The sequence below is a fragment of the Garra rufa genome, chromosome 15 (assembly GCF_049309525.1).
Source record: "Garra rufa chromosome 15, GarRuf1.0, whole genome shotgun sequence".
Classification (NCBI taxonomy): domain Eukaryota; kingdom Metazoa; phylum Chordata; class Actinopteri; order Cypriniformes; family Cyprinidae; genus Garra; species Garra rufa.
Window position 1 is genome coordinate 38823589 of NC_133375.1, and position 27812 is coordinate 38851400.

A 27812-nucleotide genomic window follows, 5' to 3' on the forward strand; every position below is an offset into this window, starting at 1 on the left:
CATTTTCCACAATGCTTGCACACAGTCTCAGTTCGATCTATTCTTTTATTCCCATCTTCATCATAGGTAACATGAAATCCAAAATGTTCCCACACAACTGACCTGGCTAAGGGGCCGTTCACATGAAGCCTCTTTTGCGCACTCAAGTTTGTTATTTCAAATGTAGACGTGGTATGCGCGCTCGTAATGGAAGCGACGCGGTGCGACACGCTCGTTTTTTCCAGGCGCGTCCGTGCCGCATCGAGATAAAAACATCTCAACTTTTCAAAATTCCGCAAGCTCACCGCAAGCCATGTGACATGAACCAACCAATCAGCTTCATCCTTTCCTTTAATAAAATTGAAAGCACAGCCAAGTTGGATGAACAGCGTATCATAGCTGGCGCATCCTCCAACTCCGGGCAGCCTTCCTTATCTCTCCCACTTGCCATTTCTACACGTGACGTAACCTGCAGCACTCCACTTTTACTGTCTCTATGTCCACACACACCTCTTATTTCGCGCAAAAAGGACACTCACGAGGCTACATTGCGCATGCGTTGAACCGTTGAACCGTGCGACGCACACACGCACCGAACCGAGACAAGCGAACCGAACGGTTCGGTTGTTTTTCATGTACCGTGCCGCCCCTAGTCACAACGTAACATATATAAATATTATGTTGTGTTTTTTACTAAATACAAAAAAGTCAACAAAAAAAATTCTCATTCTTATCATAGTTTATCTTACCCTGGAAATCCAGAGGTCTCGCGAGAGCACAATTTAAATTGTCTCTGCAAGACACTCTGGCATCGAGCAATGATGCAGTTTACTGCAATACGTAAGCAATTGTGGGAACCAATCAAATCGGTGTATCTGATGTAGGCGGGCCAGAGGCGAGCTAAGCTGATGATGACAGCACTGCGACGTCCGAATCATATAGTAAACTTTGAAAGATCGCTGTCGCTACAGATGAACAACAAGTTGTTTGAAACGGCTTTGGCCGCTACAATGAACGAGTTAGACTTGGCTTTCCATATAAAAGAGGAACAGAAAACCGAAAACTCGAATCGTTCCTTTGCAAGAAGGACGTTTTTGCTGTTTTGCCGACTGGATACGGCAAGAGTTTAATCTATCAGTTCACGAGTTCACGCTTACATATAATTAGCCGGAGAATAGTAGTGCATGTTTGGCGTGCTGTCCGGTGAAGGGCTCCGAGCTCGGGAGTGGCCCGAACCCAGAGTACGTTACCCCAATAGGAGTAGCGAGAACTCGGAGTGATGAGATGGGGTGGTGGAGGTTTACTGATAAACCATCGAGTGAATTGAGGTGAGTCAGCTGTATTTAAACCTATGGCGCTGATTGACTTGTGATGTTTACGCTAAGCATCTGACGCGCTTCTCCCGAACTTTGTTAATGAAACATCATTTAGCTCTGCTGGTAGCTAAGCGTGTATTGTTGTGATTGGTCATGGTGTTATCCAATTGCGTGCAGTTAGAGTTTCAAATGCATGCTTGGTGCCGCCCCTCGAGTTAGGCAGTTTTCATTGCTCGATCCCAGACCCTTAATCTTAATAGATTCGGGTCTGGATTTTTCCAGGCTAAGTTTATCTAGTACTGCTTTCAAATATTTTTCTAAAATGTCATGAAAAAATGCTATTCTCTAGAGGAAATTTAATTTTGGTGTATGTATTGTATCATGCACGTATTTTATCATATTTTACACTAAATTCAAACAATTAAAAAAATCACACTTTTGTATAATTGTATAACAATGCAGCTTGATTTGAAATGATGCACAAAAATGTTCTGCTAAGCTGATTTTACCTTTATTTTCATTCACAGTCTCGTTTTTTCATAATCACTCTTTTCACACATATGTCTCCGTATCAAATTCATTTCAACATATCATATCATATTTAATGTGATCATATACTTTGTAACCAAGAAATACTTTGTAACTTAATAAAGGCAAATAAAATGCATTTTAAGTAGCAAAAAATAAAAGTAAAATGTTTCCTCGAATATTTACATATAATGAAAGTGAAAAATGGAAAATCTTAATAAAATAAATATCTATCCATGTGACATAAAAGGCATTCTAGCAGCTCAAACAGTAGAACAAGATCATGGTTTGATTTTTAGGAAATGCATGAACTAATAAAACTTGAATGCAATGAAAAACACTTTGGATAAGTGCGTCTGCCACGTTCATACAGTAAATATAGATATGGCTGTAGTTGAAGAAAGGCACACTTGTAGAGTATGTCTCAGCTGTAAGAGACTTTGCAGTGGTTGTATTCCTTTTCTCTGCCTTCTGTTGATTATCAACATCATCCTTTGCTTGTTTGTGTTTGTGAGATGTCAGCCCCCCCCCCCAGCAGAAGGAAGAGCCATTTTGGGGCTCTGATGGAGAGAAATACAGTAGAGCAAAGCATTTCGCCCAGAACTCCCTCACGGAGCCCTGCACTCTGACAGGCGAGCGCTCATTTTAACCTCACGCAAACACTCCGCTTATTCTGAATGTATCTTCACGACTGAGGGAGTCGGGGCGCGTGGCTCCTTCTGACAGCTGGTAGGAAGGGGAGGGAGCGTTAAATGGCTGCCACGGTGGATCCGGTGCCTGCTGAGCAGAACCATATTTTGGCATTTACTTGTCAGGCATATACAAACACAGATAACACACCTGGACAGAAATGGCGAGGGTTTGTTTGTCCGGAATGAATTTTGCATGGGATTTACTAAAAGACGGTTTCTTGAAATGACCTTTCAGACCTTTCAAAAGAAAACATCCTTATAAATAGTGTTCTTTTGTTCCTCCTGTCCGACCTTCAGACTGAAATAAAACGAACAGTCTGCTAATTGTAAGAACTATACAGCTGTTTTCTTACTGAAAGGTCCTGAAAGTCTTGTTTTACAAATACAGTCTTTTTATTGCACTGTAAATTTATAAATGGCGAACTATATATGTGACTCTGGACCACAAAACCAGTCTTAAGTAGCACGGGTATATACCCAAAATCATAGGATATTAAGTAAAGATGATGTTCCATAAAGATATTTTGTATTTTCCTACCGTAAATGTATGAAAACGTAATTTTTGATTAGTAATATGCATTGCTAAGAACTTCATTTGGACAACTTTAAAGGTGATTTTCTTTTTTCTTCTTTTTTTTTCACCCTCAAATTCCAGATTTTCAAAAATAGATTCAGATTTTCAAATAGTGTTTTTTTTTCTCAAATATATTTTAAATACATTTCAAAATATACAAAAAATTACCAAGAAATATATGTGCTGCAATATGTAAAATTTATAAATAAATTAAAAAATATATATTTTTTCTATATTTAAAATCATTTAAAAATACATATTTTGCTTTCCATATATTTATTTTGAAAAAAATATGTTCACATATGCCACATTTTTAAGAAAAAAAAATTGTTGTAACACATTTAAATAAAAATCTGCAAGGAACATGCTTTCAAATGCTCAATCGATCAATCAATTAAAAATTCAAAACTAAATATTATTAAATTATTGTAAATCTAGTTTTAATGTCTAGCCTAAATGTAGGGCAGTGTAAGATTCAGTTTGTATTTTATTTAACTTTCCTGTTTTCAATGTTACAATATTTTGCATATGTAAAATATTGACCAGAATGAATTTATTTATTTATTTATTTATGAGAAGGCATTTGGCTGTACGCGTGGTTTTAGATTTTGTCCATGCATTATATCATTAGCAAAGTGTTTTTTTTTTTGGTTCAAATATAATTTTAAATATATTTCAAAATATACTTAAATATATTTGCTACAATATGTAATTTATGTAAATATATATAATATTTAATTAAGCATACAAAATCAATACAACATTACAACAATATTTAGCATATATTAAAGATATTGTCCAGAATCTTTAATGTATTTTTAAATACATTTCAAAATATGCAAAAAAATGATCAAGAAATATGTTAAGAAATATGTTTGCTACAATATGTAAAATGTATATATTTTCAAAAATATATATATTTTTGACATCTTTTCTATATTTTTAAAAATCTATATTTTGCTTTCCATACATTTCTTTTGAAAAAAATATACAACATTGAATTTTTTTTTCTTAAATATATTTTTAAATGCATTTCAAAATATACAAAAATGACCAAGAAATATATTAGCTATAATATGTAAAATGTATATATTATCAAATATATATGTATATATATTTTTTGTTACATTTTTTTCTATATTTTTAAATATATTGTCCAGAATTTTTTTTCTCGCATGTTGCATGTTTTTTTTTTTTTTTATTTACTCCATGCATTATATTTCTGTTCAGTAGCTTATCCTTGTAAAGTATCTTTTTTTTTTTTTTTGTAACATCTCATCCAAGAACACTACCATTTGAGGTTAGAAACAAAATGCATGACTGTCCTTCATTACTCTGCTTTTGTAAGACTATGGCAGATAGTTTAGCTATTAAACTCATTTTTCCAACCCAACCTGCCAGTGGCTATTTTATAACTTATAAGTCCACTGGCCTTTTTGCCACTTTTCTTAATGACTGCTAGCTTTCCTGCGCCGTCTTTATGGGTGGCCGGTGAAGCAGCTCAAGCAACATCCTTATTAGTACAATAAGGTTAATTAGTGAGCGATGCCATTGAGCAAATTCCATTTTCTGTTGTAACCTTGGAAGATTTTTCATGGAGCTAGCAAAATGGACGTGTCACACTGATGGCTGAATAGCGGAGCTGAATTAGTCAGTGCAAAGGTATAATCATAAATCTGATTTGAAATTACTAGGGATGTTCGTAATAATAAAAAAAAACCTGTCTGTCAGGAAAATAGTGTAAGCGTTAGTGGGCATCTTTTCAATTTTCCATTTTTGTTCTGCAGACAGGCATGAAAAAAATACTTCTTTACATGCAGTTTGGACAATATTTTTTCCATTATTTTAGATAAACTGATGACATTTGTTGGTTTGAACAAACTAGAAGCCTTGTTCGCACTTATGTTTATTCTTTCTTGTGCAGAGCAGATTGTTTTATCCAACTGAATGAAAGCAGATGCAATGATCAGCCCAAGTAATGCATGAAGAAGCATAAGTGCAATTGAGGTCATTGGCATATGTATTGAAATACAGATATCACTGCCAGATTTCACTTCATCCTGTGTGAATACAGCAGCTTCATTATACATTGCAGTTCAGGCAAGTTTGCTATGAATAATCTGCACCTTTGTATTCTGTATTGTAGCTTCAAAACAAATATTTAAAAAGGCACGCAATACATCATTTATATTTGGATTGAACAGTTTGACTATGAAGTGTTACAGCTAACAAGATTTTTCTTTTAGCTGGTATGAGTCAAATCAAAACATCCTCATCTTTTATGGATGCTCACTAAGGGGTTAGGTTTCTACAATTTAAATAAACTCATAAGAGCTGAAGTTCCAATTAGGGTTTATAGTGTTGTTCGATAGAATAACTTTTTTAAGGAATAGATCCAAAAAAGAAAAGAAAATTTGCTTAACCTCAGGCAATGCAAGAAGATTTTGTTTCTTCATGCACTCAAAAAAAATGGTGGGTAAAAAACAACCTAACTTTGGTTAATTGGACAGAACACATGCTGGGTTATTTTGACCCAGCTGGTTGGGTTAAATATTTGTATCCAGCATGCTGAGTTGTTTTATATAAGTTAACTATTGTTTAAAATGATTATATTGCTATAGGTTAAAATGGGCTGGAAATAAAAAAATCACGTACAGAGTTACAGAGGCAACAGCAATAATCAGAAGATGAACATTTATTGTTATGCAAAAACACCCATGGACAAACATATAAGATAAAGTCAATTTATTTGGGTAAATAAACCATAGTTTACAATATTACATACATCTAAACTCGTTTAACAAACATTTTAGAAATTGTAAAATTGTAACATTTAAAAAAAGCATTTTTAACCGTTCACTGTAATTACTTTTCACTGAAATATTGCCATTTCTTGTGGTGTGTCGGAGAAATCTAAGCCAGTGATACACTCTTAAAAATAAAGGTGCTTTAAAAGGTTCTTCACAGCGATGCCATAGAAGAACCATTTTTGGTTCCACAAAGAACCATTCAGTTAAAGGTTCTTTAAAGAACCATCTTTTTCTTACCTTTTTATAATCTGAAGAACCTACTTTCACCACAAAGAACCTTTTGTGAAACCGAAAGGTTATTCAGATGTTAAAGGTTCTTTTTGGAACCATTTAGACAAAAAGGGTTCTTCTATGGAATCGTGAAGCACCTTTATTTTTAAGAGTGTAAGCTGCTGTCACCGGGGGAATATGAACCTCAGATCGACGCCTCAAAAAAACTCAGCATTAAAAAATGACCCAGCAGCTTAGCTTAAATGACCCAACAAGCTGAACCCAGCATTTTTTAGAGTGCAGAAAAACTACCCAGCACCTCGGTAAGAATATTAAAAACAACCAAATTAAATGACCCAACAGGCTCAACCCAGCATTTTTTAGAGTGTCAGCAACAGATTTGGAGAACTTTAGCATTACTTGCTCACCAATGGAGCAGTGAATGGGTGCCATCAGAATGAGAGTCCAAACAGCTGAACAAAACAAAACTATAATCCACAAGTAATCCACACACCTCCAGTTCATCAACTGATGTCTTGTGAAGTGAAAAGCTTCATGGTTGTAAGAAACAAATCCATCAATAAAGCATTTTAACTTCAAACCATAATTCATAAAACCACATCATCCAGTCATCGGATGCCCATTTTTCACGTTTCTCACGGTTCACATTTTTCAAGTTGATATGATTCTTTAGGGTTTTAATGAGAAGTCTGTAACATACTTTGGTTAAAATTTCTCAATGGTAGTGTAAAAAACACTCTTTTTAACTTGTCAAAATCAGCCCTTTTTAGAGCGAGCTATTCTGTTGCATGTTCCTTTAAATGCTAATGAGCTCTGCTCACCCCGCCCCTTTCTGCCATGGGATGATGAGCTGTAATGTTTACTTTAGCCGCGTTTATCGGTGAAACTTGCTAACAAGCACATTATTAAGAAAGGCCACTTGCAACCCTTATACTCACTTCTGCTGAGGGTGAAGCTGCATCACAAATGATTTGCACAAACATAGACGCAATTGTAGATCGGGATCGGCGCTTTCCTATCAAGAACGAAAGTAATGTTAATCCTCTGCATCTTCAGTGGCTCAGATGTCGGGAGTAAATGACTACTGCTATGTTCATTATTACATCCAACAACAGAACACCTCACTCGCTCAATTGGAGACATTTTTGTCTTCCCCTGCACCTGAGTCACACAATGGTGATCGGAGTCAGACCGTTTCTCAACAAGAAGCTGAGAATGACCTGATTTTAAAAAGGGGATATTACTTTTAAAGATTAAAAAAAAAAACACTGGGTGAATTTTTATCATTGTAGGGTGGTTGTGTACGTAAACTGCCAACACATTAATGTTCAAACAACTTGTAAAAGTGAGTTTTGCATATGATGACCCCTTTAAATCAAAATTTAAAAATAAAATTAAAATTAAAAATAAAGGTGCTTAAAATGTTCTTCGAGCAATTTTTTGGCTCTTTAAAGAACCATTCAGTCAAAGCTTCTTTAAAGAACCATCTCTTTTTTACCTTTTTATAATCTGAAGAACCTCCTTTCACCACAAAGAACCTTTTGAACCTTTGATCTTAAAGGTTCTTTATGGAACCATTTAAACAAAAAGGTTTAAGAGTGTATTTGTTTGACTTGTTTTTCACTGTTTTTCACTCTCCTGATTCAGACAAGATGGCTTTTTTCACTCAGAAAGGTAATTTTATTAATAGAGGACATGCATTTTAGCCTGAAAGCAATTGTTTGAAAGATGTGATGGTCTTGATGGATTTGTTTCTCACAAACACGCAGCTTTTGTCTTCACAAGACATTAATTGATGGATGTAATAGTCGATTGCTTGTGGATTATTGTGATTATTTTATCAGCTGTCTGGACTCTCATTCTGATGGCACCCATTCACTGCAGAGGATCCATTGGTAAGCAAGTGACGTAATGCTATTTCTCCAAATTGGTTGCGATGCAGAAACTCATTTACATCTTGGATGGCCTGAGGGTGATTAAATGCTCAGCAATTTTTAATTTTAAGGTTATCTAGTCTAATTTCTATCCCAATGCTGCAAATTCCCTTCTTGTTCTTCTCAAATACTTCTTGATGTGCATACCACCCGTGAAGATGTGGATATGGCAGTCGTTTGCATTTGTTTTCCATGCATCACCGCAGTGTGTCCAGACCTCATCATCACAACAGAGATAGGCCTTCTGTGAGACTGAACGCACAAACATCAGACGCACAACACAAACACTCTGTTCCATCGAGGCCTGAACCTGCTGTCGCCTTATTGTCCTTGATCATCTGTATCCACAATAGCGATGGACAGATTCCCTCACCCATCCAGCCTGTTGCTGAGTGGCGGATTTGGCGTGATCGGTGCTTCCCAGCTGTATTTTCTGGAGCCAAATGCAGCATATTACAGATATGAGCTCAAGTGTCCATTATCTCTAATTAGATGGACCGTACAGGGCAGATACAGACAGCCACTTTGGAAATTATGGTGTTGACCCTGACGCAGAATGACATTAGGAGGTCATATTCTGTTGAACTGTTTCATAAGGTGAGTGGGATGTTTGTTAAAGTGGCTTACAAACAGAAATGAACTGTTTATGTAAACCACTGATCCTTTTAAAGATGCTTTCCCCATGTTTAGCTTCATTATTTGCTTCTAAAAGGGTTTTCATAATGAGGGATTGTCAGATAAATAGCTTTTATGTCACAGCTGGGTGGTCTTTCTGAATCCAGACCTCCTGCTCTGTTTTGTAAGCTGATGTCACAATGTATAAAGGTCTCAGTGTTGCTTGGCAATAGTTTTCATCTTTCCAGGCTGATGAATCCTTGTTCATGCTCTCAGGAGTTTGGTTAAATCTACAGTAGCCACAAAACGTATTTGAACACACTTGAATGACTGAATGTTATTGCATTGGATGTTCTTATTCTTCTTCTTTTTCTGGGAAGAACTTGTTTGAAAGTCTTATCAGTTGACCGCATGATAACAATTTAACTTTATATTTTATGAAAGCTAGACTTCAATATACATACAGTATATTAAATCTGGTCAAAGTTTGGAATAATAAAAAACAAAGTTTCTGATGCTCACCAAGGCTGCAGTTATTTGATCAAAAATACAGTAAAAACTGTAATATTGTGAAATATTCAAATCTAAAATAGACGTTTTCTACTTTAATACACTACCAGTCAACAGTTTTTGGACAGTAAGATTTGTAATGTTTTTGTTGTTGTTGTTGTTGTTGTTGTTGTTTTTAAAGAAGTCTCTTCTGCTCACCAAGCCTGCATTTATTTGATCCAAAGTACAGCTAAAACAGTAAACTTTTTGAAATATTTTTTACTACTGTTTTCTATTTGAATATATTGTAAAATGTAATTTATCCCTGTGATCAAAGCTACATTTTTAGCAAATTTTTTTGGGGGGATTATAGAAATGTATACTTTTATTTAGCAAGAATGCTTTAAATTGATCAAAAGTGACAATAAAGACATTTATAATGTTACAAAAGATTTCTTCTGAACTTTTTTATTCATCAAAAAAAAAAAAAAAAAAAACGGAGAAAATTCTACTTAGCTGTTTTCAACATAATAACAATAATAACAATAATAAATGGGTTTTTTTAAGCAGCAAATCAGAAAATCAGAATATTAGAATGATTTCTGAAGGATCATGTGCTGGAGATATGATGCAAAAAATTCAGCTTTGAAATCAGAAATAAATTATATTTTAAAATATATTCAAATAGAAAACAGTTATTATAATTAGTAAAAATATTTCAAAATTTGTACTTTTTTTTGCTTTACTTTGGATCAAATAAATGCAGGCTTGGTGAGCAGAAGATACTTTAAAAAATCTTTTTTAAACATTAAAAAACTTTTGACTGGTAGTGTATATTTTAAAATGCAAGCTATTTCTGATGATATAACTGAGCAGCATAAGTTATATCATCAGAAATATTACTTTACTCACAAGAATAAATTACCTTTTAAAATATATTAAAATAGAAAAGAGGTATTTAATATTTAACGATATTACTGTTTTTTTTTTTTTCTGTTTTTAATTAAATAAATTCAGCCCGTGTGAGCAAAAGAGACTTAAAAAAAGCTAACCCATTTATAAAAAGACCAGAAGCATGTATAAACTAGTGAAGGAATCATTTGTTTTCATGCTGACTTTAATTGTTTCTTTTGCTGAAGAGAATATCTATAATTTGAAATCTAACTTGTTTTTGTGAAATCTTTGCTTCAGAAAATATGAGATATTTTGTTATCTCAGGCAATTGATTTATGCATGTTTTAAGCCAAAAAAAGTAGTGTTCAAATATTATTTTAAAAACCACTTGGTATACAGTACAGCAATAAAATCACTATGCAAGCATGTAATGCATAGGCATATAAGCCAAGGTTTTTTTGTTTTTTTTTTGAGCAGCAAATCAGAATATTAGAATGATTTCTGAAAGATCATGTGACTGAAGTTATGATGCTAAAAATTTGGCTTTGAAATCAGAAATAAATTTTATTTAAAATATATTCAAATAGAAAACAATTATATTAAATAGTAAAAATACTTCAAAATTTTTACCTTTTTTGCTTGGATCAAATAAATGCAGGCTTGGTGAGCAGAAGAGACTTCTTTAAAAACATTAAAAATCTTTTTTTTAAAACATTAAAAAACTTTTGACTGGTGTATATTTTTAAAAATACAAGCTATTAGCGAAACAAAATATTTCTGAAGAATGTGACACTGAATGCTGGAATAATGATGCAAAAAATTCAGCTTTGACTCAGGACTAAATTACATTTTAAAATATATTCAAATAGAAAACAGGTATTTTAAATTGAAAAATACCTGTTTTATACCTAAATTATATTGAAATTATATTTTATAATATTACTGTATTTTTGATTTTTTTTAAAATGCAGCCCTTGAGAGCAAAAGAGACTTTATTCACACAAAAAAAGAAAGAAAAGAAAAAAAATAACCCATTTATAATAAGACCAGAAGCATATAACCTAGTGAAGGGATCATTTTATTTCATGCTGTCTTTAATTTTTTCTTTTGCTGAACAGAATATTTGAAATCTAACATGTTTTTGTGAACTTTTTGCTTGAGAAAATAGATATTTTGTCTCAGGCAATTGATTTATGCATTTAAAAAGTAGTGTTCAAAGATTATTTAAGAACCACTTACACTATACAAGCACGTAATGCGTAGGCATATAAGGCTGTAACCAAGGTTAATTCATTTATATATTATATATATATAGACCATGCCTTCAAGTAATTATCGCAGGACGTATGCAATAATATTAATTAATCTCTTTAAAAGAAGCATTGCAGAATAAACGCTATACGGACCTTTAAACCTTACATTTACGCCTCAAAAGCATAATGGATCATGCGTAGCCCTATAAATGCAATTACCGCATGTTAATATTTTATGCAGTCAATTGAAAGACGCGCTCAAGAATACTTAGCCTCGCTATTTACGGGCAACCGCTCTGAATGGGCGATGCATGTCGCCTTTTCCCACCAGAAGAGGGCAATCCGATGCATAGCACTTGCAAAAGAAGGTTAAGCAATGACTGCACCAGTGCTGAGTGCAATCACACTCGCACGCTCCTCTTAAAACCTTCTTCTGTTTTTGACAGATGTTTGGGGGGAAGAAAAGCGCCCTGAATGTGGCTTACAGCAGTAGCTCTGCGCGCCTGTGAGATCGCCAGATATCCGGAATACACCAGTCATCCCGCGCACAGCTTTGCTTTTTACAGGACATGAGAAAGATGTTTGCATCCTTCGCTTGGCTTTCGTCTTAGCTGCGCACCTTGGCGAACATCCGATGGTGCGCTTTTGCGCAAATCTCTCCAAACTTTCAAACCAAGTGGAGGATATTTTGACGCGGAGGATATAGCCAGTACAAAAACGTACTCTCTGGAAATGTGCTTTTATGCACCTTCTCTTTAAGTAAACCCCTCATGCTTGTCTTTTACCCTGGGAAGAGCTCTTAGGATTTCTCCGTTGTTCACTTGGACATGTTGCGCAGCGGCGCAACTACGGGATTGAAATAACACTGCTCTTGCCGGAGTTTTCCGAACCTCGCCAACATCTCAGGCACCGCAGCTTTGGGCAGGTGCTCCTTTCTGAGTGTGTTTGAAGACGGTGCCATGCGGAATCTGGAATCCCTCATCGAAGGGCTGTAAAACCTGCTGGAAACGCGACATTTACGCAGAGATGGGTATGTTTTTCTATGATTTTGAGTTGAAACGTTGGCTGTTTGGATACAGTTAGGATGTCAAAACCCTAAGATAGCATTGCTGTGGGATTTATAAGTGCGTTGCATGTGTCAAATGAACGAAGCATCTTTGAGTCCGTCCTTGATAGCGTGCAACTTTCATCACGCATACCTGCAGACATCATTCTGAACGGAATTTATTGCAGTAAATACGAGTGTTGTATGATCAACAGGCTGTCTTTGTGTCTGTTTTGCTGTCCTGATTGGATTCTCTGATGCTCGAAGATTTTTCCAACTCACATCTGTTGGGGAGAATCAGTGCTGCCTCGTGTGTCCTTGCAGATTTCGTTTTAGGAATCGTGCATATGCACTGCATTTCCATATAGTTCACTATGGGGCTCAAATAAGTATGCATTTTATAAAGGGCAGGTAAAACCTGCAGTTATGCATAGGGAATGCTGTGTCAGTTCTTGCATCCTTCAAGAGAAGAAAAAAAAAATCCTGATTTTGATTGATGCTTCAGGGCAAATGATGCTGTCATAGCGGAAAGCTGTGATTTACAGTTTGATTTTATGCAGTCATTCATGTTGCCAGGAGTAGGGCTTCTTCTAGTCTCTTAACTGTTGCTTGTTTTGCTGGCCCCTTTTTGTCTTGAAATTTGAGGGGATATCGTCCCATGAGAAGCTTTTAAAATCATTCTGTAATTATTGAGAGCACAGATGGTTGTCCCCATCATAAATAATCATAATCAGATCATAAATAACACCCCGCCCCCTATATTTTTTCCAGTGGTCACCCTTTGTAATGTATGCAAAAGTCGTTCATTTCAAGTATGACTTAATGAAACGGTGCTGGAAGTGGAAGAGCGAATAGATGAAACAAATCTGATGCTTGTGTTCCGAATAATGGCTGGGTGTCGTAGTGTCTTTGTGGCTGTTTACTGAGCAGATGATGTAGGTGGATGTTCACTTCTGTGCCTCACAGGTGTGCTGTTCGCTCGACTCGTCCAGCTCACACTCATTCTGGTGACATTTCTGATCCTGGATGTTAAGAATAAAGCTTGACAAAATAACAAGATGGAAATGTTTGGCCGAACCTCACGATGGATAGACCAGCTCATATGCTAGATGTAGATGTTTTTCAGGACATTAAGATGTGTTGCATGACAATTAAACACCCACATCCTTTTTTCCATTACCTTAATGTGGCAAAAATAAATAAAGAAAACATTCTCATTACTGTAATACAGTAATTAAAATTATCTTGTGTGCACACACAGTTATACAATTTATAACAATTATAATAGCAAATGCACTTTACTAACTAAATATATATTTTTAAGAGTAATGGTGATTTATCTGGTATAGTAGGCTAGTGACGATGCATTAAAATATTATAATATATAAATAAAAACAATAAAAATCTTAATCTGTGTATTTTATTTATTTAATAAATAATTATTAAATAAATAAATTATATATATATATATATAATCTTTCCTCTTAATGTTTGAGTTTAATATGGCTTATGCATTTCTTGGCAGTGTGAGATTCACCTGTTTATTTTTATTTTATTTTATTTGTCTGTTTTTGTTTATATGTGACCCTGGACCACAAAACTGGTCTTACGTATAGCACAAAAATAGCCAAAAATACATTGTGGGTCAAAATGATTGATTTTTCTTTTAAGCGAAAAACCATTAGGATATTAAGTAAAGATCATGTTCCATGAAGACATTTTGTAAATTTCCTACCGTAATTTTTGATTAGTAATATGCATTGCTAAGAACTTCATTTGGATAACTTTAAAAGCGATTTTCTAAGTATTTTGATTTTTTTGCACTCTCAGATTCCAGATTTTCAATAGTTGTATCTTGGCCAAATATTGTTCTATCCTAACAAACTATACAACAATGGAAAGCTTATTTATTCAGTTGTATGTATATATTTCCTGTGGTTCAGGGTCACAGGAACCATCTGCCCTGCAAATGCACTGTGTGAAAGTGAAATGCATGCTGTAATATTTACCAGAATTTATTTGTCATGTCAGTGGCATGTAATGTTGCCGTATCTGTCACTCGGTTAAGATGATACCATTGTCCCATGCTGGCATGCTTAAGCAAGCTGTAAAGAAATATGATAATAGCACAGCATGAAGAACAACTACTTACTGTCACATTCCTGTTAAGTACCTCAGTGCGATATTACAGCGCTACAGAAAGGATAAGACCCAAAGCTAATTCCTCAATCCCTCTCCTCTCATCTTCTCTACCTGTCTCGCGTTACCGCAGCCCACTGAAAGACGTCTGGACACATCAAGTGTCCCTTATTAAATGTCCAAGAGCTTTTCCAGGTAATAGAGTGGAGAGGGTGTCAAAACAGATAACTGTGGAGAGAGACGGAAAACGTGTCAGCGTATGAGAAATGGATGCAGGAAGTGGCCATATCTGTTTCTTGGTTTTGATTGCTTAAACTGTGAAGACGGATTCTCGGTTATGACCCGTTCCGTCAGGGGAAATTAAAACGTGGGTAATGGAATATCGTTAAGTTTGATAGGAGAAATATAGAAAAAAAAAATAGTATATGTGAAATGTCTTTTGTGACTTTTGCATGTGGGCTCCTATGTGAATGTGATGGGATTACTTCAGAGCTGTTCAATTTTGTGTCCGATTATCTTTGTGTGAGATTAGCACTGCTGTTTTGGGATTATGCTTTTCCTACTCACACAGAAACAAATCACAGATGGGATTAGTGCTGGAAAAGTTGGCCACCGTTACAGCAAGCTTTTCTGCAGGCCTCTGGTGAGGCTGTATATGCTTTAAATTATGCTTGTAGGTTATTGTACACACTATGGAGTGAACGAAATTGCATGAGGATGTACATAATCAAGACATAAAAATCAATCCGTCTACCATGAGGAAAATTGCGTTGCTCGGATATTGCTCTTTCAGAGCTCCTTACTGTACACTCTTGAAAATGAAGCCTCCAAAGGAGGTTTTTGTAAGAACCATTTTGTGTTCCACAAAGAACGTTTTAGTAAACAGTTTTTAAAAGAAGTTAGAGCAAAGAACATTTTAATAATCTAAAGACCCTACATCATTAACAATAAAGGTTCCAAAAAATGCTTTTTGTTAATTTGAAGAACATTTTAATTATCTAAAGAATCTTTTCAACTTTCCAAAGAGCCTTTTGTGAAAAGAAAAAAAATCAAAACAAACAGTGTTCCAACCAATCACCGTCAGGGGGTTGGTGTTGTGGACTTTCACTCTGCCTCCCTCATATCCCTGCACTAGTACGAAAGTCCACAACACCAACCCCCTGACGGTGATTGGTTGGAACACTGTTTGTTTTGCTGTGGAATCGTTGGTAGCACCGATTGTTTTTTTGGCACATCTCGGACCCTAGGCTGACCACAGACAATTTATGGGGCAGGCAGCGAGCGGATCGTGAAGAAAGGTCAGCTGAAAGTGACACTTTATGTTTCAGCCTAGAATCGCTGATACAACCTTTAACAGCTATAAAACATTGCCATTTACATTGGACAAAAGTGTCTTTAGATAAATAAAATGTAAGAACTGTTTTTTAAGAACCGTTCACTCAAATGTTCTTTGGGGAAACAAAAATGGTTGTCCTTTGTTGCTACAAAAACTCACTCTTTGAAGCTTTATTTCTAAGAGTGAAGAACCATTTTGGGTTCCCCAAAGAGCCTCTCAGAGAACAGTACTCAAAAGAGGCATTATTTAATGGCTTAAAGAGCTTTATTCCACTGTAAGGAATCTTTTGTCCAATGGGAAGGTTCTATACAGTAGACATTAAAGGTTCTTCATGGAACCATTGATGCCAATGAAGAATCTTTATTTTTAAGAGTGTATGTTTGTATCCGTAATGCTAGATAGATAATGCCATATGAGAGGGAAAATCATAATAAGGTCGCTGTTGTATCTCAGTTATTTCACTTAGTAAGTGATAACATTAATTGGAAAGCAACTGAAGACTTTTGATGATCTTAGATGTGTCTTCGGAGATTTCAATCTTAAAAATAAAAGGTTCTTAAATGGTTCATTGAAAAACCTTTAACATCCATAGAATCTTTCCATTGAACAAAGTGTTCTTTAGATTAATAAAGTGTTCTTCACAATAAGAATATGTTTTTTTAAGAACTGTTCACTTAAATGTTCTTTGGCATTGCTGCAAAACACACTCTTTTAACCTTTATTTCTAATAGTGAAGAACCATTTTTGGTTCCCCCATGAGCCAAAAGAGCCTTTAGTGGCTTAAAGTGCCTTGTTCCACTATAAGGAATCTTTTGTCCAATGAGAAGGTTCTATGGACGTTAAAGGTTCTTCATGGAACCATTGATGCCAATGAAGAATCTTTATTTTTAAGAGAGTATGTTTTTATCTGTAATGCTAAATAGATAATGCCATATGAGAGGGAAAATCATAATAAGGTCACTGTTGTATCTCAATTATTTCACTAACATTAATTGGAAAGACTCTTGAGGATCTCAGATGTGTCTCTAGAGATTACAGTGTTAAAAATGAAGGTTCTTTGTTGGCATCAATGGTTCCATGAAGAACCTTTAACAGCCATAAAACCTTTACATTGGACAAAAGTGTCTTTAGATAAATAAAATATAAGAAGTGTTTTTTAAGAACTGTTCACTCAAATGTTCTTTGGGGAACCAAAAATGGTTGTCCTTTGGTGTTGCTACAAAAACTCACTCTTTGAAGCTTTATTTTCTAAGAGTGAAGAACCATTTTGGGTTCCCCAAAAAGCCTCTCAGAGAACAGTACTCAAAAGAGGCATTATTTAATGGCTTAAAGAGCTTTATTTCACTATAAGGAATCTTTTGTCCAATGGGAAGGTTCTATAGACGTTAAAGATTCTTCATGGAACCATTGATGCCAATGAAGAATCTTTATTTTTAAGAGTTTATGTTTGTATCTGTAATGCTAGATAGATAATGCCATATGAGAAGAGAAATCAAAATAAGATTGCTGTTGTATCTCACTTATTTCACTTAGTCAGCGATTACATGAATTGGAAGCAACTGAAGACTTTTGATGAAGGTTCTTTATAGGCATCAATTATTCCACGAAGAACCTTTAACATCCATAGAACCTTTCCATTGGACAAAGGTTCTTTAGATTGATTAAAATGTTCTTTCCACTAACAGTATAATGTTTTTTTAAGAACTGTTCACTCCAAGGTTCTTTGGCGAACCAAAAATGGTTCTTTTTGAGCATTGCTGCCAAAACCCACTGGGGAACCCAAAATGAAGAACCACTTTGGGTTCCCCAATAAACCTCTCAGTGAACAGTACTCAAAAGAGCTGTTATTTCATGGGTTAAAGAACCTTATTCCACTATAAGGAACCTTTTGTCCAAATGGAAGGTTCTATGGACATTAAAGTTTCTTCATGGAACCACTGATGCCAATTAAGCATCTTTATTTTTAAGAGTGTATGTTTGTATCTGTAATGCTAGATAGATCAGGCCAAATGAGAAGGAAAAACAAAATAAGATTGCTGCTGTATTTCACTTATTTCACTTAGTCAGCGATGACATTAATTGGAAGGAACTGAAGACTTTTGGTGAAGTCTCATGATGATCTCAGATGTGTCTTCAGAGATTTCAGTCGTAAAAATAAAGGTTCTTTTTTGGCATCAATGGTTCTGTAACATCCATAGAATCTTTCCATTGGAAAATATGTTCTTTAGATTAATAAAAATATTATTTCTACTAAGAATATGATGTTTTTTTTTAAGAACTGTTCATTTAAAGGCTCTTTGGGGAACCAAAAATGGTTCTTCTTTAGCATTGCTGCAAAAAACAAATCTCTGAACCTTTATTTCTAAGACTGAAGATTCATTTTGGGTTCCCCAAAGAGCCTCTCAGTGAACTACTCAAAAGAGCCATTATTTAATGGCTTAAAGAGCCTCATTTCACTGTAAGGGAACCGTTTGTCCAATGAGAATGTTCTGTTGATGTTAAAGAATCGTAATGGAACCATTGATGCCAATAAAGAATAATTATTTTTAAGAGTGTACAGTATGTTTGAATCTGTAGTGCTAGATAGATAATGCCATATGAGAAAGGAAAATCAAAATAAGATTGCTGTTGTATTTCACTTATTTCACTTAGTCAGCGATGACATTAACTGGAAAGCAACTGAAGACTTTTGATGAAGTCTCATGATGATCTCAGTTGTGTCTCCAGGGATTAAACAAAGATACTTTATTGGCATTAATGGTTTAATGAAGAACCTATAACATCCATAGAACTTTTCCATTGGACAAAATGTTCTTTACATTAATAAAATGTTATTTCCACTAAGAATCTAATGTTATTTTCTAAGAACTGTACACTCAACCAAAAATGGTTCTTCTTTGGCATTGCTGCAAAAACCTACACTTTGAACCTTTATTTTGATTCCTCAAATAACCTTATAGTGAACAGTACTTAAAAGAGCCATTATTTAATGGCTTAAAGAGCCTTATTCAACTATAAAGAACCTTTTGTCCAGTGGGAAGGTTATATGGATGTTAAAGCTTCATGGAATAATTGATGCTGGATAAGAATCTTTATTTTTAAGAGTTTATGTTTGTATCTGTAATGCTCAATAGATAATTCCACATGAATAAGAAAGAATGGAAAATCAAAATAAGATTGCTGTTGTACCTCACTTATTTCACTTAGTCAGCAATGACATGAATTGGAAAGCAAATGAAGACTTCAGAAGATTTCAGTCTTAAAAATAAAGGTTCTTTATTGGCATCAATGGTTGCACAAAGAACCTTTAACATCATTAAAATCTTTCCATTGGACAAAATGTTCTTTAGATTAGTAAAATGTTCTTCACATTAAGAATATAATGTCTTTTTAAGAACTGTTCACGCGAATGTTCTTTCGGAAACCAAAATGGTTCTTCTTTGGCATTGTTGCAAAACACACTCTTTAAACCTTTGTTTCTAATAGTGAAGAACCATTTTTGGTTCCCCAAAGACCCAAAAGAGCCATTATTTAATGGCTTAAAGAGCCTTATTCCACTATGAGAAGCCTTTTGTCCAATGGGAATGTTCTTTATGGAACCATTGATGCCAGTGACTAATCTTTTTTAATTTTTAAGAGTGTATATTTATATCTGTAATTCTAGATAGACAATGCCATATGAGAAAGGAAAATCAAAATTTGATCCTTGTTGTATCACATTTATTTCACTTAGTCAGCGATAACATGAATTGAAAAGCAGCTAAGGACTTTTGATGAAGTCTTATGATTATCTTAGATGTGTCTCCAGAGATTAAAAAGAGGTTCTTTATTGGCCTCAATGGTTTCATGAAGAACCTTTAACATCCACAGAACCTTTCCACTGGACAAAACCCTCTTTAGATTAACAAAATGTTTTTCACACTAAGAATATAATGTTTTTTTTAAGAACTGTACACTCAAAGGTTCTTTGGGGAACCAAAAATGGTTCATTTTTAGGTTGCCCTAAGAACCTCTCAGTGACCAATACTCAAAAGTAAACGTTTGTCCAGGAGAAACTTTTGTCCACTATAAGTAAACTTTTGTCCAATAGAAAGGTTTTATGGACGTTAAAGGTTCTTTATGGAACCATCGATGCCCATAAAGATTTTTTTATTTTTAAGACTGTAAGAGAAAAATATCTACCATCAGAAGTCAAATAAAAGCCATCCATGTAATTTTTAAAATGTTTTCTCTTGAAATTGCTTAGGAGAAGTAGAAACTGACACAAATGAGTTAATAGTTGTCATACTGTAAGAATATCTAGCTATAAAATGAATGCGGATATCAGCTCGGATCATTTGACCTTGGGAAAATTTTATAGGAAATGCTTGAGTTTGACTTTTGATCGCAGGTGTCTTTTATATCTTAATGTTGAGACAAAAAAATAGACATTTGTGAGATTACTGAGGTCTAAGAGTCTCTCTTTGCTCAACATTGCATCCCTTTGCTGCGTAGAAAAACAATTGCGATATTAAAGGGATCTTATTTGGATTTTTCTTTCCCATGGGTGTCTAGCATCCAGTTGGTGAGATTGCTTTTACTACAAGAAAGGCTTTGCAGAAACTGCGGTTCTTGAGCCCTAGATTTGGACGTGTTTTAATGTTGGTGGCATGATGAATGAGTTTTAAGATCAAGGGCTGGTTTACACGCACTATTTGACTGCATCTTGGCTGCCTCTCCTTTATCGTGATGAATTGGATGTAGGAAGGTGGGGGAGGCCAAGATGCACTTACTGTATGTTATCATGCATATATGCAGAGAGAACAACAAATTAAATGGAGGTTTTCAGGTTGGGTCTTTTTGTTCTTAAAGCGTGACTCATGAGGGTGACTCCAGCCTTTATGCTGTGAGAGTTAATTAAAACTTTGGCAATTTGCATGCCAACCCTATTGGGTTGTACAGTTGCTCCTTGTGTCCTTGCGTACCTTTGCATAACTTCGTCTGATCTTGCCGAAGGTGTTCTGTGTAGCTGGTAATATTGCAGAGACTAAATTGATTTACCCGTCTCTCTTTTTCTAATTAGGCTGTTCTGGCCTTCCCAAGTGACGTGTGGACCATTTTAAGGGCTAGAATTCTGTATATTGGCCTAAAAACATGTTCTGGGATGCCTATGGGATTTTTCACATGTCAAAACCATCCAGAACATTCTAGGAACATGCTAAAAACACTCCTTAGCACTACATTTTGGTGGTGAATTTTTCTACATATAATCTGTAACCAAAAATTAAGTACTTGTAATCACTTTTGGGGGTAACTGATTACAAGTAACACGAGTTACGTAATCAGATTACTTTTTTAAAGTAACTACTAAAGTAATGTGTTAAGAAAAATATCTGAGTGACTTTTTCAAATAACTAATGCCAGTTACAGTACGTTGTCTTTCCATTTATTGACTAACAGCTCTCCTGTTGCCATGTTGAGAGAAGTCAAACAAAGCAAGCACAGGCCAGATGAGAAAAAATATCAGTAAAGTAATGCAATGCAATTAATTACTTTTTTAGGTAATATTGCAAGACTGTATTGCATTACTTTTAAAAGTAACTTTCCCCAACACTGCTTGAAATTAGATTATATTACATTTTAAATACTCTTAATCAGACTATAGTTACATTTTTATTGATTACATGATTACATACTATTCACATGGTCACATAATCAAACCAGCACTGTTTTTTAATGTCTTTTTAGTTTTAATATGAGCAAATAACCTTCATTTTCTTACAATGTGAAATGGGTCAAGAGAAGCACATCTGGAGGTACATTACCAGTCCAATATTTTTGAAAAGTACGATTTAAAAAAAAAAAAAAATTAAAGACGTCAACAAAGCAAGCACAGGCCAGATGAGAAAAAGTAACGGAAAAGTAATGCAATGCATTACTTCCCACAAAAAGTAACTAAGTAATGCAATTAGTTACTTTTTTAGGGAGTATTACAAGATTGTATTGCATTACTTTTAAAAGTAACTTTCCTCAACACTGCTTGAAATTAGAGTACATTACATTTTAAAATACTCTTAATCAGACTACAGTTAAATTTTTATTGATTACATGATTACATATTATTCATATGGTCACATAATCAAACCAGCGCTGTTTATTAATGTCTTTTTATTTTTCATATGAGCAAATAACCTTCATTTTCTTACAGTGTGAAATGGGTCTAGAGAAGCACATCTCGAGATACACTAATTTTTTAGAAAAGTAAGATTTTTTATGTTTTAAGATGTCTCTTCTGCTCACTAAGCCTGCATTTTTTTATCAAAAGTACAGTACCAAATTTTCAAATATTTTTACTAATTAAAATAACTGTTTGTTATTTGAATATATTTTAAAATGTAATTTATTCCTGTGATTAAAGCTAAATAAATTACATATTAAAGTATATTCAAATAGAAAACAGTTATTTTAAATAGTAAAAATATTTTGCGTTTTTGCTGTACTTTGGATTAAACAAATGCAGGTTTGGTGAGCAGAAGAGACTTCTTAAAAAAACATGAAAAATCTCACTGTTCAAAAACTTTTGACTGGCAGTGTAAGGCAACTTATCATGTCCAGTTGTGATGTTTTTATAAAGCTCAGTGCTCAAAACAGGCTATATTTTACTGTATGAAGCACTGTATTCTCATATTTTGGATTTACAAGCATGCCGTTTTACTAGGAGAACTTTTACTCACTGTGAAACAGGCCTTAAGTTACATAACCCTAAATTTTGGCTACTTTGTACTGTAACGCATATACTTCAGACTCTTCACAGGAAGATTAGCAACTGTGTTTTTCCCTCATTATTTCAAATGAATTCAGAGGCCATTTGCAATGCCACACTGAACCGATTGTCCTGTAGATAACAGGTTGTTCAGCTGGCCTACGCTCTGTCTTCAAGTCTATTAGATTAGCCCGTTTCATTCGATTGACCTACACAAAATGTTTCGATTAGATCTAGATCTGGAAGCTGGTAAACAGTGGTTGGGTTGGATGATTTGAACGCATTGCTGCTCACCATTGCACATTTATACAATTACTTTTATATTTGCTCAATAATTGTAATATGATTAAAGGTTCAGATGGTAAGCCTTTGTGCTGGCCACTCAAGATAAACCAATAATTTCCTGTTTTTCCTCCAAGAACAGCAGACAAAGGACTGTTATCAATTTTGGCACATCCTTAGCTCGAAAAAAAAAACCTCATCTCTTCTCAAACCAAGAAAAAAGTTCAATCAGATAACAAAGCATAAAGAGACACCAAGCCAGCCAAAGAGGAAATGGAAATTTTCACTGTCCTTCATTGATTGTCAAAGATGTTTTCATTGATTTAAAATATTTAGCTTTTTTTTTTCTCGAGATAGTAATTTAGTCATCTATTTGTCCGTTATTTACAGTATGAAACCCGTATTTCTTCTAGGGAGCACAAAAGGAGAAAAACTCTGCTGGTTGCTGTTTTCCATGCAATTACAGTGAATAGTGCTGAAGCTTTCAAGCTTTATAAAGAACACAAAAGCGCCATAAAAACGTATCACAAAAGTACTCTGAGTCACCCAGTATATTCCAAGTCTTCTGAAGTCATTGGATTGCTTTGTGTTATGAAAAGACCTAGATTTACATCATTATTCACTAATTATCATCTTCTCCAGTGAGCTGTTAACCTCTGAGACCGGCTCATTGAGTCAGTTAGTTGAGCTTGAGAACCGGTCCAATTTGCGAACGAGTCATTTGAATCCCAAATTATTCAGATCGTTCAGTTGTGAAGTGGATTAACCGATTCATCAGACTCAAAAGAATGATTCGCTCATGAATCGTGACATTGCTGCTTCTGTCACAAACACAGCAAAGACAGTCAGGATTTTCAGTCTGGTCCACATAAAATTAATTCAGTTCAAGTTTAATTGTATTGTGCTTTTCACGATACCAATCGTTGCAAAGCAGCGTTGCAAAACAGAAAATGTAAGTTTCTACAATATATTTAGTAGTAGCTTAAGTAAGAAGTCATATTTTGTCAATTTGTGGCTCAGGTCTGCATTTATTCATTTAAATTTTGTGTTCAACAGACGTAAGTCAAATGGTTTTGAACAGCATGAGGATGTGCAAAAAAGAGAGACAATTTTCATTTTTAGGTGAACTATTTACCCAACTAAACAATCAATCAGAGTTTTGTATTTTGTAGCAACAGATATTTGATTCTACTCTTTCATTTAGAAAACAAAACAATTGCAAGGACACCTGGGCATCACTCAATTCTCCTTGTTCTGTTTTGTTGTGATACTTGTGTCTCTATTTTTCATCTGTAGCTTATCTTGCTTGACACTGTACTCTTCTTAATCTGAAGATTTTCCATGTTCTTTTTTATAGTAGGTTTTGATTTCATACTGTGAACCATGAGCATAGAGAACAGTATTTTTCAGTATAGTCAGCAGTCTGGTTTCTCTAGTTGAGCTTGAGAACCGGTCCAATTTGCGAACGAGTCATTTGAATCCCAAATTATTCCGATCGTTCAGTTGTGAAGTGGATTAACCGATTCATCAGACTCAAAAGAATGATTCGCTCATGAATCGTGACATTGCGGCTTCTCTCACAAACACAGCAAAGACAGTCAGGATTTTCAGTCTGGTTTACAATTAATTCAATTCAAGTTTAATTGTATTGCACTTTTCATGATACCAATCGTTGCAAAGCAGCTTTACATAAAATATAAGTTTCTACAATATAATTAGTAGTATCTTAATGTGTAAGAAGTCATATTTTGTCAATATTTTGTCAATTTGTGGCTCCAGTCTGCATTTATTCATTCAAATTTTGTGTTCAACAGAAGTAAGTCAAATGGTTTTGAACAGCATGAGGGCGTGCAAAAAAGAGAGACAATTTTCATTTTTAGGTGAACTATTTGCCCAACTAAATAGTCTATCAAAGTTTGTATTTTGTAGCAGCAGATATTTGATTCTACTCTTTTTCATTTAGAAAACAAAACAACCGCAAGGACATCTGGGCATCACTCAATTCTCTCTGTTCTGTATTGTTGTGATACTTGTGTCTCTATTTTTCATCTGTAGCTTATCTTACTTGACACTGTAGTCTTCTTTATCTAAAGATTTTCCATGTTCTTTTTTATAATAGGTTTTGATTTCATACTGTGAACCATGAGCATAGAGAACAGTATTTTTCAGTATAGTCAACAGTCTGGTTTCTCTACCACAGACTGTTTATTGGAGCCAATGTGTAATTATGGTTATTAAAGAAACCTTAAGGGGAATGTTTTACTCTCTTATTTGAATAAAGTTACCCTTGCCTATTGAGTTATTTCGGTTGCTTCAAGGTAAAGGTGTATATTTGCTTTCATTTTTAATTAAAGTACATGAATCGAATGACGTCGGACTATTTTAAGAATGCCAAATAGTGTTCTAGAGCAACGATTTGCATGGTAATCACATTAATAAAAAATGAAGAGAAGGTAAATAAAATTCTGACTTGAAGCAACATACACAAGTTGCATACACGGTTTTATTCGGTAAACATTGGCTATGTAATTTGATAACCTACTTTGTGCAAACTGTGCAGCGGAACTAATTAAGTATGTACTAATCCTCATAAGTAAGTTATCATCAGTTTTTGACTAAATGCAAAGGATTCAGCATTGACCGAATCATGGCTTATCCCTTCTTTCTCTTTGTGTTTAATGCAGGATCCCTGGTGAGATCCCGTTGGCTGATGATCCCCCTGCTCGTGCAGGCCTGGCTCTTGGCTTCCCAAGGCCGAGTCCGAGAGAAGCCTTGTCCCCGAAGCTGCCGCTGCGATGGCAAAATAGTCTATTGCGAGTCAAATGCCTTCCGCGACGTGCCAAAGAATGTTTCCGTAGGATGCCAGGGCCTCTCTCTGCGGTACAACAGCTTGGTGAACCTCAGGGCTGGTCAGTTCGCTAGCCTCAGCCAGTTGGTCTGGCTGTACCTAGACCACAACTACATCAATGGAGTGGACAAGCAAGCCTTTCAGGGTGTGCGAAGACTAAAAGAGCTGATCCTCAGCTCCAACAAGATCACGCATTTGGAAAACAGCACGTTCCATTCGATCCCCAACCTGCGCAATCTGGACCTCTCCTACAACAAGCTTCAAATCTTGCAGCCGAATCAGTTCCAAGGCTTGCGCAAACTCTTGAGTCTCCACGTCCGATCGAATTCCCTCAAGACGGTTCCCATGCGAGTGTTTCAGGATTGTCGAAATCTAGAGTTCCTCGATTTGGGCTACAATCGGCTGCGAAGCCTCACACGTAACGCGTTTGCAGGCCTTCTCAAACTAACCGAATTACACTTGGAACACAACCAGTTCTCAAAGATAAATTTCTCTCATTTCCCAAGACTGAACAACCTCAGAGCTTTGTATCTCCAATGGAATCGGATAAAATCGATAACCCAGGGAATTACATGGACCTGGACCTCTTTGCAAAAGCTGGATCTTTCTGGGAATGACTTGCAGGTGTTGGATTCGAGCATCTTCCAGTGTCTCCCTAACTTGCAGACTCTCAATCTGGACTCCAATAAGCTAAGCAATGTGTCTCAAGATGCCATCTCAGCTTGGATCTCTCTTACTACCATCAGTCTTGCGGGTAACATTTGGGAATGCAGCCCCAGCTTATGCCCCCTCGTAGCTTGGCTGAGGAACTTCAAGGGGAACAAGGAGACTACCATGATTTGTGCTGGACCAAAGGAGGTCCAGGGTGAGAAAGTCATTGAGGCTGTTGACACGCATGGAATCTGTAAGACGACCCCCACTCCTTACCAGCCGATCTCCTCCACTGTAAGCTCCCCGTCCAAACCTGGACGCTTTCCCCTGCCCACTATGTTCAGGGTGAATGAGAAAATAACACGTGGCAATCCAGTTGCACCTTCCCCGACGGCTGCGTCCCCACCTGTCCCCGAGCAAGACTTCGAGCATGTTTCATTCCACAAGATAATTGCCGGCAGCGTCGCCCTCTTTCTATCCGTGGCCATGATCTTGCTAGTGATCTACGTCTCCTGGAAGCGTTATCCCAGCAGCATGAAGCAACTCCAGCAGCATTCCATGGTGAGAAAGCGCCGGAAAAAGGCGCGGGAGACAGAGCGCACCCTCAGCTCCCCGCTTCAGGAATATTATGTGGACTACAAACCCACAAACTCTGAGACCATGGACGTACTGGTCAATGGGACAGGACCCTGTACCTACACCATCTCCGGCTCCCGAGAATGTGAGGTATGATCCGTCGCCCTCCTAAAATCCATTACCACTGCGGGGAACAAGAGGTAAATGTCCAGTCGATGTGAGGCGAAAAAATTGTGTTGTCTCCCTCCCTTTTCCGCTGCTAGCTGTTCCCCTCTAATGGGTAGGAAACATGGGTCAGTGCATGGCAACTTGAGTCATACATTCTCAGGCTTGTAATCAAAGTTTGTTTCCTCCTTTTATCTCAGGTATAGTAAGATAAAACAAGCCAAAAACACCTTGTTATATATCAAACACCAGCACCAGTTTGGGGAATTTGTACTCTCAGCTGGCTTGAAGCAAAACATTGAGCACTGCTTTTAAAATACACCTCTGATTGGCTTTGAGAAATTGCTGTAGTTTCAAATACTGGGTCAAGTCTCTGTGCATTGCTCCTTTCCTATCCTCTATGTGTTTTTGCATTATTATCAACATGCAACACCCCAGGCAAATGGCTGTTGAGTCCAATAAATTGCTGTGTCCTGCTTGTTTAAAGGAAAGAGACCGAAAAAAAGACATTGATGAAATGTGAGAGCTAATATATTGGTCTGCTTCCAAGATAAATATTTGCCTCATTTTGCATTCAAGGTAGCAGTGACCAGATTATTGAGGGGTTGGGGAGATTTCCCTTAATCATGCACTTTGTCAGACAAATCACCAATTCAGGACATAATTAAAGGAACACATTGCTGATCCTTGTACGTAATCCTGCCACATGGCTA

General features: G+C 35.8%; 1 protein-coding gene across 1 annotated transcript; it reads left to right on the forward strand.

Moving 5' to 3' along the window:
• The first annotated feature begins 11830 nt into the window (after positions 1 to 11830).
• Positions 11831 to 27090, forward strand: LOC141287278 (leucine-rich repeat transmembrane neuronal protein 4). Its single transcript, XM_073819412.1, has 2 exons — positions 11831 to 12345; positions 25544 to 27090. Exons 1-2 carry the CDS (start codon positions 12342 to 12344, stop codon positions 27088 to 27090), a joined length of 1551 nt encoding a protein of 516 aa, XP_073675513.1. The 5' UTR covers positions 11831 to 12341.
• Positions 27091 to 27812: the final 722 nt, after the last annotated feature.